This window comes from Hevea brasiliensis, chromosome 11, assembly GCF_030052815.1.
Source record: "Hevea brasiliensis isolate MT/VB/25A 57/8 chromosome 11, ASM3005281v1, whole genome shotgun sequence".
Taxonomy (NCBI): Eukaryota; Viridiplantae; Streptophyta; class Magnoliopsida; order Malpighiales; family Euphorbiaceae; genus Hevea; species Hevea brasiliensis.
The window spans coordinates 11,623,375-11,635,039 of NC_079503.1; the positions used below are offsets into that span (position 1 = coordinate 11,623,375).

At 30.2% G+C, this 11,665-nt stretch overlaps 2 protein-coding genes across 3 annotated transcripts; both read right to left on the minus strand.

Annotated features, from left to right (window-relative positions):
• Positions 1-796: 796 nt before the first annotated feature.
• On the minus strand, positions 797-4,579 carry LOC110667102 (carotenoid dioxygenase carX). Its single transcript, XM_058129465.1, has 12 exons — positions 4,412-4,579; positions 4,178-4,315; positions 3,969-4,071; positions 2,976-3,235; positions 2,659-2,838; positions 2,486-2,564; positions 2,326-2,407; positions 2,148-2,210; positions 1,919-2,057; positions 1,447-1,756; positions 1,156-1,361; positions 797-1,085 (listed from the first exon to the last, which is right to left on the minus strand). Exons 1-12 carry the CDS (start codon positions 4,523-4,525, stop codon positions 957-959), a joined length of 1,803 nt encoding a protein of 600 aa, XP_057985448.1. The 5' UTR covers positions 4,526-4,579; the 3' UTR covers positions 797-956.
• A 5,460-nt stretch (positions 4,580-10,039) lies between these two features.
• LOC110653047 (carotenoid 9,10(9',10')-cleavage dioxygenase-like) lies at positions 10,040-11,422 on the minus strand. 2 transcript variants are annotated; one of them, XR_009141169.1, is made up of 4 exons: positions 10,875-11,422; positions 10,668-10,800; positions 10,467-10,529; positions 10,040-10,374 (listed from the first exon to the last, which is right to left on the minus strand). XR_009141169.1 is itself a non-coding variant. In XM_058129466.1 (3 exons), the coding sequence occupies exons 1-3, from the start codon at positions 11,012-11,014 to the stop codon at positions 10,176-10,178; spliced, it is 609 nt and encodes a 202-aa protein (XP_057985449.1). In that variant the 5' UTR covers positions 11,015-11,422; the 3' UTR covers positions 10,040-10,175. The 2 variants fall into 2 exon arrangements, 1 of the variants encoding a protein (XP_057985449.1); XM_058129466.1 differs by having other exon boundaries at positions 10,668-11,422.
• Positions 11,423-11,665: the final 243 nt, after the last annotated feature.

Below are 11,665 nucleotides of genomic sequence, written 5' to 3' on the forward strand. Positions count from 1 at the left end.
ATGCTAACAATCTTGAGTTGTGTGGTTATTTTGACAATACACATTCGGCTATGTCTTCTATCTTGGTTCAGGTGCTATTTGTTGGAATTCAAAGAAGCAACCACCTACTACCCTATCCTTATCAGAAGCTGAATACATAACTGTCACTTTAGCAGCTTGTCAAGCAATTTGGTTACAGTGAATACTTAATAATATGAAGCAAAAGCAAGAAGGTGGAACAACTATCATTTGCGACAACTAGTCAACCATTTCTATGACAAAAAATCCAGTGCACCATAGTCGTTCTAGACATATTGAAACTCGATACCACTTCATAAGGGAGCTAGTGGCTGATGGGAGTAATAAGATAGCCTATTGCAACACTAATGAATAGCTTGCGGATTTATTTACAAAGGCACTTCCTTTAGCAAAGTTTGAGTATTTAAGCAATATGTTAGGGGTTGTAAATTTCTACATTATGGGGGAGTGTTAAAGTATAATGCAGAAATTATTAAGTTTATTTACTTTATTCAAGGGTCTAAGTACTATTGTTTTAACTTAGTCAAATTCAGTTTTCTAGTTGTTGCTATGTGTCCTTGTCTTAAGGAACAAAGATTATTTTTGAGTTGTTTCACTAGTGGAGATAGCGCCTAAAATGTTGGCATTCAGTTATCTCCTTTTTATGTATTTAGGTATGATTCAGTGTTTGATAAAGTGGAGTGTTCAGCTCACTATTTCTAGTGCCTATAACTTGTTATTAAAACGTTCTCTTTATTTTTACCTCTTTTTTTTTTCTTTTTTTGTTACAGAGAGAAGCTTGTCAGAAATACATTCCCTTTGTTTTATCAAATTTTACAATGATTCTTTTCACTTGTGTAGATGTTGGTCTCCCCGTTCCTATCCAAAGGGGTATTCACATGGGATTTACTCCTTACAGAGCTGATCAGAGGAGCAAATTTTATGGGAACTTGTACATCTTATGGTGTTTTCAAGTTTGAGAATGGAATTGGCATGAAAGCTCCATGAAAACCATACGGGACTCTGCATGGCAGTGTGATTTTGGCAACTGGTTCACTGGTGAACTTCTTTGTGTCAATTATACAAGCCTGCAGGGGAAAAAAAGTCAGAAATATTATCGAAATATGACTAGTTTCCATCTACAAATTACGAACTTACTTTAGACACATTAGTATCTTCATCGTGAACAAAAGTGATGATCCAACCATCATCTTCTTCAAGACTTGGTCTTTTAGGAACAAAAGCAGCTCCAGTGCAGAAGGTGTTCTTCTCAAATTTATGGTATTCCACCTTTATCAGCTCATCAAATTTGTTTTCTGACTCTGCAAAGTATAATTTGGCTAGACCTCCATATTTTGTCATGCCTGAAATAATCAATAATTTTAAGCAATAACCCACATAAATACAGCAAGCATGAGAGTTAGAACAAAATTGATAATTAACTATCACCTGAAATAGAGCTGGCCTCAGAGTCAACAATTTGGGTGTAGCCATATTTATTTTTAACTCCTGTAAAGTCTCCATTGATCATTGGCATATCCATGGAGAATTCCGTTCCTGAGAGATATCTTTCTCTAGTCTTTCCAGTTTTCATGTTTAATCGCCATTCGTGGCAGCGATAAAATAATAATCCATCTTCAGCAGTATTAATATCTGATTCTATATGTCTAAACCTCCTTGAAAACCACTCGAACTTATTTAAGCCCATATCAGGTCCTGGTATGATTGAGTCAAGAGCCTTACACCCCCACACTACAACCTGTTCATACTCAAATAGCCATGAAAACACGTTAATTTACATTACATAATCTGAGCATTTGGAGAAAGCGAATCCATCTAGACGATCCCAAATTTTTGAGATAAAGGCTTAGTTGAGTTGAGTTGAGTTGAGTATTATAAAAAATATTTCCCTAACGGTTACCTCATGACCATCCTCAAAACAATTGAGAATGTGAAATGTGCAATTTGGTTCTACCTCAAACCATTGTATTGAGTCTGCATCACCATAGCGAGGCATTATCCCAATCCTTGCATAATCTTCCTTATTATACTGTATTAACCTGCATATATACATATCAACCATGACTTGTAAAAGAAATAATAAATTTTTTTTCTTATTTGATCACTGAAAAATACATTTCTGTACTCACGGGCCTCCTCTAATGAGTCGGTATATGTCCAAGGTTAGTGGAAAATCCAAGATCAGATTATACCTGGAAACACAAATTCATTTCTATAATAGAATCTCTTCAGAAAACTAAGGCTACGATGAAGTAGATAGGCAAGTACAACAGAACAAGTACCCAATAACTACAGGACTTAACTCACCTCTGTGTAACTCCAAAGTCGTGACAAAGGGTACACCTTTTCAATTTGAGATCCACTTTATGAACCATTCTCTTTCCATCAGCTGAATATTGGAAATGTTAACAAAGTATATGATTGTGCAACACTTGTTCTAAATATTGCTATTCATTAATAATTGTACCAGAAATTACTCCCAATTCCATGAAAGGTTCTTTAGCATCCACCCCCATCACAACCAGCTCCCCTGTACCTGGTGCTCTCTGTAAAATCAAAAAGAAAAAGTAAGAGCAAGTTAAGTAACTTTAAAAACTTTAGATCATTGGTAATATTTTTCTATTGTGTGAAGACAGGAACCTTGGGGTGGCTAGTAAAAGGTCGATTCCAGGATCCATTGACATCCCAGTTGCCTAAAGTTTTGAGGGTGAAGATGTCAATTTCTTGAGGAATGTGATTTTCAGCAACAGAGTAGAACTTCCCAGCATGCTCGAAAACATTTGTGTTGCTTATGTACTTGTTAACTTTTCCAAATCGAAGCTGAAATTCCAGTCAAAATGATATTAATTAGATGATAATGTCTACCATTGATAGCTAATGACACCAATTTGGGTTCTGTGAAACGTTAAATTTAGTACTTAATTTGAATGAGAAATTCAGGATCAGTACGTGCCCACCAGATTTAGCAAGTAAGCTGATACTACTGCTGCTGAACTGCCTTCTATTGCAGGAAGAAAAGATGGCTTGTTTCTTTGTTTTTCAAGCTTGAACGTTTCAGTTTCGACATATCTGTTGTTGTAGACAACAGTCCAGTTTCCATCACTACCTTTATCAAAATATAAAACATGAAGCATTCCTTCTCCTTCTACCCAAATGTGGCTTGACCTCCCTAATATAGAAGTCGCCGATTTTAGTCCCCCGAAAAGAGGATTTGCTCCTGTAATTACATATCTACAGATTAGTTAGCAGCATATATATTAACATATCGAAACACTTGAATTGGCGAATTCTATAAAAAATAAGTTAAAAAAAAAAAAAAGATTACAAGAGAAGAATAATAGAACACTTAAAAATATATTTTCTACTGTTAGCATATAAAATAAACTTTATTACAATAAATTAAAAATTAAATTGAGGTGAATTAGGGTTATTGAATTTTTTTTTTTACTTTTATTACTTGACTTTTTCATAGTTTAAATTCTATAAAATAATTTTTTTAAATTTCATATTTTTCATGCATATAATTCAAGACAAATTAAATAATACATTTAAGTGAACAGCAACTCTATTATATTGTGAATTATAAAATTTGGCATGTCTCATATCCATACTGCATATCATAGTGAATCACGATCCGGTTGCTTCAATGGGTTTCAATGAATGCATTGGGCTTTTCACCATTTCAATGAATGAACAGATATTATCTGACAATAAATGTGTCCTTAACTGGTCCTTTTTAATAAAATTGACAAAAGAAGCCATCCATTAAGCCAGTACACCCAATGTTCTATGTCTGATACTAGCGTATTGTCCAGTAGTTTTGAAGCTAGATACAAATTAAAGGAAATAATATACCAATTAATTGTTAACTGATCAATGCCTGTCATCATCAAATAATTGAAGAGCTTGTGTTGGATGCAGGCATTATAGATAATTAAGAAAAAACATACCGTTTCTTACGTAGACACCTTCCGAAAAATCATATGGAATCTCTCCTTCAATGCTGCTGACAACAACTGCCTCCTTCAATTCATCAACCGGAGCAAAGTTGCTCTGCAATTTAATGGTTTTGTGTATATAGGATCCATTAGCCTGTGAAACAAAATCTATATACTATGCAATATCGAAGCAAATGTCAAGGAAATAAACTAGTTCGTACCTGCGATGGGAGCAATGGCTGGTCAACAAACTCGAAAAAGGAATCAACAAAAGCATCCAACAGTTTCAGAGAAGTGTTCTTGATGGTTTTGCAGACATCAATTTGCAGAGGAAGTAGCTGCAAATCTCTTGAAAATGGCTGCTGATACCTCAAATAGAATTACTCCAAGAATTGACTGGAACAAGAATCAAGATCATGACAAACCTATGAAGAGAGAGATGAAAATTACTATACCTTGAGAATAGAGGAGGGATCAGTAGTTTTGAAATGATAAAATCTTTCTGAGAAGGAACGCTTGTGTAGAGAACAATTCAGTTGAAATGCCGCCGAATGTAATGAAGAAGGCATCTTTTTCCTCCTGATCCTTTTGCCTTGCTTTGTTACGAAGCAGAAGCACGAGAAAATATATAGGGATAAGATTTTTTTTTTTTTTAAAACAATCATCCGTTCTTGAACTCGAAACCTTATAGCCTATAAACGATTTAAATAAGACTCAATAAAATCAATAAATTTTAATTAAGTTATATTATTAAAGTGATCTTAAATTATAAAATTTTAAATTTGAATCTCAATTAAAATTAAAAAAAAAATTCAAATAAACCACGTTAGTTGAACCAACTCTTTGGCATTGGATGAGACTACAAGAAATATTTATACACATTAATCTTATCTAAACTAAAAAAAATATACTTATAATTAAATAAAATTATAAATATAATATTTAATTATCTACCATAAGGCATGCAATAATTAATATGCATATTGGGATTTATTTTTCTTATCAAAGTCAAGGTATCTTGAGGTTGATGATGGACACATGTGCCAAACTAGCAAGTACATGATATTTATTTTTATTTTTCTCTGTTTAAAATAATTCTCAAATAAATTAATTTAAGTTGGCATCATTTCAAGTCCAAATAAAATTGACCAAATAAGTAATTAAATGTTAGATTTTATTCAAATATTTTCTCATTTTATCTATTTAATTATTCAATTATTTTTATTTAAATTAACTTTGATGTTGAGTAATCACACCTAAATATTATCCTATAAAAATATACCATTTGGATAAAAGATAGAGTGAATTTAGAGAGCAATAATTCCAAATTGATTGTCCACAGCAAGCAAATAGAAGAGCTCTTATTTTTTGTATATACATAGAGCGGTTTTAGGCTTCTAGCCTTTAGGGAGAAGACAAAGAAATATAAAAAATATTAATTAAGTAATTAACTTAGGTTTATTCCTTGACCATATTAGAATTATTAACTAGACACCAAAGAAAAACATTTTTTATTTGAAAATTTCTAATTTGATATAAATAATTTATTTTTGATATAATAAAATAAATTTTAATATAATATATTAAAATTTAAAAATGCTGGTAACACTTTCTTATATACTTTATCTATATTATTAATTCAAATCTTATATATATATGTGCTATGAAATCTATTCTTCATAGTAAAGTATTCGTTTTTAATTTTTGTTAATTCTAAATTTAATTATTTTTTATTTTAAATCTTCTATATTTTTTATTAATATAAATTTATAAATAAATTTTTTTTTTCATTTTATACAATTAAAAATGTGAAAATTAATATTTTTTTTTATTTTTATACATGAAAATTTATTATTATGTATTATAAAATAAATATTTCATTATTATTAATTTTTATTACTCTATTTTTCTTTATTTATGTGAAAATATTAATTCTCCTAAAGAGCTACATATTAATTAGTGTTTTCTCTATTTTCCTTAATCACAATATAAAGAATTGTTGGGGAGTATATGGGCACAGTAATAGGATGGCAACAAATAGAGTTTGAGCGAAAATCTCCTTTCCTAAATTTAAATTTGATTAATATTTTTAAAATTTAAATTTATATTAAATATAATTAAAATTTATTTTTAATTATTTAAATTTATCATAAATCTGATTATTATTATTACCTGAAAAATATCTTAATCACGTTTAATTTTATATATTTTAATAAATAATTAAAAAAATTATTTTTTATTTATAATTTATATTTTAAAAATTTAACAATTTTATAAAATATTTATATTCTGTTTTTTAAAATAAAAAATATAAAATTTATAAATATTACTATAAAAAATATATTTTATATTTAATTAAATATTTATATAAATATATTCTAATATCGAACACCCATATATAAAATCAAAACTTACCATAAATATTATCAATTCAATTTCGATTATATACTATATTATTCACTTCGATTGAATCGGTGGAAAAGAAAAATATAAACAATCCTTCTCGTCTTTAAACCTGCTGGTGAGCGTAATAAAGTGAAGGAGCATCTTTTGACTTTTTGTCAGTGTTGAGGGATGGATACCTGAACCTTTAAAAAGGCATTATTTATTTCATTTAATTGGCTTGCTCTGTATTTTGTATTGATGGATTGGAGGCTTGGAAAGCCATTGAAATATATATATATATATGTTTATTTGAAAATTGACAATCCATTATATTAATTCATTTTAATATTTAGATTAATATGTAAGATTGTCTGTTGAATTCCTGAATTGAGTAAATAAGAAAATCATGTGTTTGCAGCATATTTTTATGTTCAGTTTTATCTAATCAGTTTAGATGCTAGTTTGGCATTTATATCTCCATGTTTATTTATAAATTAATTTCGCCCAGATTTTAGAACATTATAATAGAGACATATTAAATTTTAATTTGTAATTATATAATTTTTTTTAATGAAAATCTTATTAAAAGACTCAAAAAATTTAATAATATTGGTAAAAGCCCTATTTGGTATTAAATTTCAGAGCCTGAATTTATTTTTTGAATAAAAGTATCATTTTAGATAATGTTGAGAAAAGCAGTTTAGAAAAAGCTATTTTATTATTTTAATATTTTTATGATTAAAAATAATTAAATTTATTTTTTAATTATTTTTTAATTCTTCTAATTAGTATATTTAAAAAAATAATTTTCTCAACAGCAGTTTCAACAGTAATGCCAAACAGGCCCAAAATGTGATCATCTAAGACTCGATCCACCCTGTCATACTCTGCTTTGAGAACATTAAGTATGGCAAAGTCAATCCATCCTCCTTCCTTTCTTATGGAATTATACAAAATGGCTTCATAAGCAACTCTGCCGATTTGCTGACTCTGAGGCTACAACTCCAACAAAACTGGAGTGTTTTCACCGTGAACCTTCAACTCACGCTAGAATTCGGCTAATAAATGATGAAGCCAAACTCAGAGATCGGCTCTAAGGCCAATCCTAAGCCATTACAACTATTTTGCCCAAACCATCAACTTGAGCAAGCCTTGCATTTGTTTAGGCTTAACTTTTATGCCAAATGTCAACAAGCACGCTTCAATAGAGTTGTATGCAAGTACATAATAACGTCGAGAGTAACTGTGGGTGAATTATGTAAGCATGAAACAAATTCAAGATTCTTGATTATGAGCCAATCTAGATTTGGTTTATTAATTTGTAGCTACAAAATCGACTTACTTGAGATGTGTTAGTATCTTCATTGTGAATGAAACTGGTAATATCCAGCCATCATCTTCTTCTTCTTCTTCTAGACCTCCTTCTTTAGAGATGAAGGTAGCTCCAGTGCAGAAAGTGTTCTCCTCAAATTTATGGTATTCCACTTTTATATATGCCCTCCAAATTGCATCTCTTCCTGCTTCACAGAATCAAATTCTAGTTTAGAATATATTTATCAGAAAAAAAAAATTTAATGATTTATATTATTTACCCTGGTGTCTGCCACTTCAAATTTTAGTTTAGCTAGACCACCAAATTTTGGCAAGCCTGAAGTAAATTCAATTTTTTTTCATCTCAAATAAAGAATAGGCATATTTATTTATAATCCCAGTAAAATCTCCATCGATGATAGGAAACTCCATGGAGAATTCAGTTCCCGTGAGGTTCCTCTCCTTGACTTCTCCTGTTCTCAAGTTTAATTTCCATCTATGTAGCACCAAAACGAAAATGCTGACATAAGGAAACGCAAAAACGAACAAGAGAAAATGATATTTTAAAAAATATAAAAAATAGAAACATGAAAAAATGTATAAATATAAAAAATATAAGGATATATTCATACATAAATAATATATGTGTATATATATAGATTCGAAAATTCTAATTATAACACATTCAAATGTTAAAAAAAAGAAAAGATAATAAAATTAATTATTTGATTAATTAATTAGATTATTTATATATTTATAATTATAAATAATTAAAATAATAAATATATAGAATAATAAAATTAATATTAAAATATAGAAAATAAAGGGTTAAAGTTTTAATACAGTGAAAATTGAATAAATAAAATTAATAATTATTTCAAAAAAAAGTCTCCAAATGCGAAATAGCGTGGATATCGATATACATCACGGGATTAGGGGAAGGAGCAGAGCCATGCCATCAGGGAAGGGAGGCAGACTGGCAGGGCATCGGATTGGGAAGGGAGCAGAGCATTGATATATACCCGTCGTCGGCTCGCTGCCCTGCCAAGTCCTCCTCCTCCTCTTTCTTCCTTGCCTTCTCCTTCTTTCTTCTCTGGAGGTGCCATTTTTTTTTTAAAGAAACGCGTGTTCGGCGAAAAAAACACGTTTTTTATTTCAAGAAATTATGGAAACAGATTGGAGATGTTTCCTCGTCGTGTCCTAACGTTTCAAGCAAGGCAACGTTTCCAGAATGGGAAAACGCTCCCGCCTCCTGTTTTCGTGCATCGTAGATTTCCATTCATAGCATCGACAGAACCAGAAATCATCGTCTATTGAATTATCAACAGCTTCTTCTTCTTCTTCTTCAGCTGATTGATCAGTTCTATGCCAGAGGATTCTTGAAACCCACTCAGATTTTTTCAAATCTCTATCAGCTGGTGATATGATTGATTCAAGAGACCAGCAGCCCCGCACTACAGCCTGTTCATCCTCAGGAAGACAAAGCACATTCATTAGAACCCAACATTATTTCATTAAATTTAAATGAAAATTAAGAATTTTCAAATTGAATTTTATTAGAAGTTGATATCAATTGCCAAAAAACAAGTTTAGTGGTTTTCAAAGGACATTGAAATTTAATGATTTTAATGAAAGTTACTAATAAATTTAGTGATCGTAAGTAAAATTAATCATATAATTATATTCCATGATTTTATTTATAGCAAGTTTAAGATACTATAAAAATATAAGCTTGTTCAAGAATATTTTTTACTGTAAATAATAAAAAAAATTATTATCATTAAGGATGGCAACGGTAGAAGACTTATGAAAATCATCATGTTCAATTCTAGATTTGTATTCGATTAATATTTTTAATACTCAAATTCATATTAAATTTAATTAAAATTTATCTTTAATTACGTGAACTTGTTTGATTTTATATAGTTAAATTAATAATCTACATAAAAATTATTTTTTATTAATAATTTATATTTTAAAAAAAATTAATAATTCTATAAAATAATATAAATTTTATTTATTTAAAATAGAATATAAAAATTTATAAATATTATTATAAAAAACATATATTTTATATATAATTAATTATTTATATAAACGAATTTGAGTAATAAATATTCAATACTTAAAATTAAAATCTCATCATAGGTTTTTTTTTTAATTATGAACTCATCTTAAATTTAATTAAATATTACCCAAACTCGTCCTATTAAGATTTAATCCGATCAACTAATAACAAATACTCAAGCCATTGCTATCTATAATGTATTCATTTCGCGTGATTTTAGTGATTTTTATTATATAAATATAAATTTTTTTTATAAGACAGACAAAATATAAATAATATTATATTGAAGAATATAAAGTAGCAGGGGAATGCATTCGGTTCCATTAAAAAATTGCTAAAATCAATAGATTTTAACTTGCTTTGGTTTTAAATTCCATTTTCCTTCGAAAATTGACAAATGAGCTTCAAAAAGAAAAAATCCAAAACCCAAATGGGTATGGCCTTTCCACTAACGCTCACAGATAACAGCCCAATAATAAAAACCCAAAACCCAGATGTTGTTTGATATTACTAACCTCGTCACCATCCTCAAAACAATTGATAATGTGAAGTGTGCAACAGGTTTCCACATCAAACCATAGGATTGATTCAGAGCCACCATAGCGAGGCATAAACCCAATTCTTGGATACTCTGTCTTATCATACTTAAGCAATCTAAAAATTAATTGAGTGGTGATTAGCTACTTCACAAAACAAATCACAGAACTCTTGAAAGATTGAAGTTTGGAGAATGTATATGGACTCACGGGCCTCCTCTAATGAGTCTATTTATGTCTATTGTCAGTGGAAAATCCAACATCACATTGTAACTGCAATAGAAACAAGAGTAATAATTGCTTATTATTAGTATATAATTCTAACTGATTAACACTTGCAGACCAAATGATATATAACAGGCAAATTGAGACTTGCTTCCTTGTAACCCAAAGTCATGACAAAGGATGCACCTTTTGATTTTGAGGTCTACTTTATGAAGTAATCTTTTACCATCAGCTGAAATTACTCCAAGTTGTGTGAAAGATTTTGTTGCATCCACAGCAATTATCACCAGTTCTCCAGTACCTGGGGCTCTCTGTAACACTGAAGGGAAGGGATGATTAGAGGGGAAATTTCGTATTCTGGTTAGACTTTCATTATGTTTGCAAATCAAGAACCTTTGGGTGGCTGGAAAAAGGTCGTTTCCAAGCTCCATTGACATCCCAATTGCCCAAATTTTCACGGGAAATGATGTCAATTTCTTGAGCAATTTGATTTTCAGCAATGGAGTAGAACTTCCCTGAATGCTCAAAAACATTAGTGTTGCAAAGATCCTTGTTAACTTTGCCAAATCTCAGCTGAAATATTCAGACAGACAATACAAAATTATCAGAAATACATAAAAACACACTGAAGAATTTATTAACCAAAGGGGATGGACTCAAAAAGGGTTTTGGGTTAGCATGCCCACCACATTCAGCAAGTATGCTAATAAGATGGCCGGCAATGGGTGGAAGAAAAGACGGTTTGTTTCCCAGCTTTTCTAGCTTGAACGTTTCAGTTTAGATGTGTATAAATTTTAATGACGGATTTCGTTTTTAGAATATTAATTAGGTTCAGGTTTGAATAAGGTGATTTTTTCGGTATCCTATATTTGTCATTCTAATAAATATCATTGTTAAAAGTGATGATAACTTGAAAAAAAAAAAAAAAAAGATAGCGGCAAGCTCATCAAATATCAAAGTTATCAAAGATAGAAGGCCTCTGTATCGGCAATCTGCATCGAATGCCATATTTTATGAAGACGCCATCTCTCTCCCTCTCTAGCTAGTCTTATCTCACTAATTTCCAAGCTCCAAACAATGGTTACCCATATTTATAAGCATTTATTTTATACATGAGGAAGGCATCTGGAACAATCAATATCAGGTCACACCTAGCCCACCCAGGCAAGTACAAATACTTAAAA

Excerpts from the sequence above, each read along its gene's own strand:
- LOC110667102 (XM_058129465.1), bottom strand. The coding sequence starts at position 4,525 with ATGCCTTCTTCATTACATTCGGCGGCATTTCAACTGAATTGTTCTCTA. Across the intron at positions 3,236-3,968 it reads AGGTGTCTACGTAAGAAACG|GAGCAAATCCTCTTTTCGGG; the intron begins GTATGTTTTTTC and ends ATGTAATTACAG. Across the intron at positions 1,362-1,446 it reads TGAGGCCAGCTCTATTTCAG|GCATGACAAAATATGGAGGT; the intron begins GTGATAGTTAAT and ends TGATTATTTCAG.
- LOC110653047 (XM_058129466.1), bottom strand. The coding sequence starts at position 11,014 with ATGTTTTTGAGCATTCAGGGAAGTTCTACTCCATTGCTGAAAATCAAA. Across the intron at positions 10,530-10,667 it reads GTAGACCTCAAAATCAAAAG|TTACAATGTGATGTTGGATT; the intron begins GTGCATCCTTTG and ends TTTCTATTGCAG. Across the intron at positions 10,375-10,466 it reads AGACTCATTAGAGGAGGCCC|ATTGCTTAAGTATGATAAGA; the intron begins GTGAGTCCATAT and ends ATTAATTTTTAG.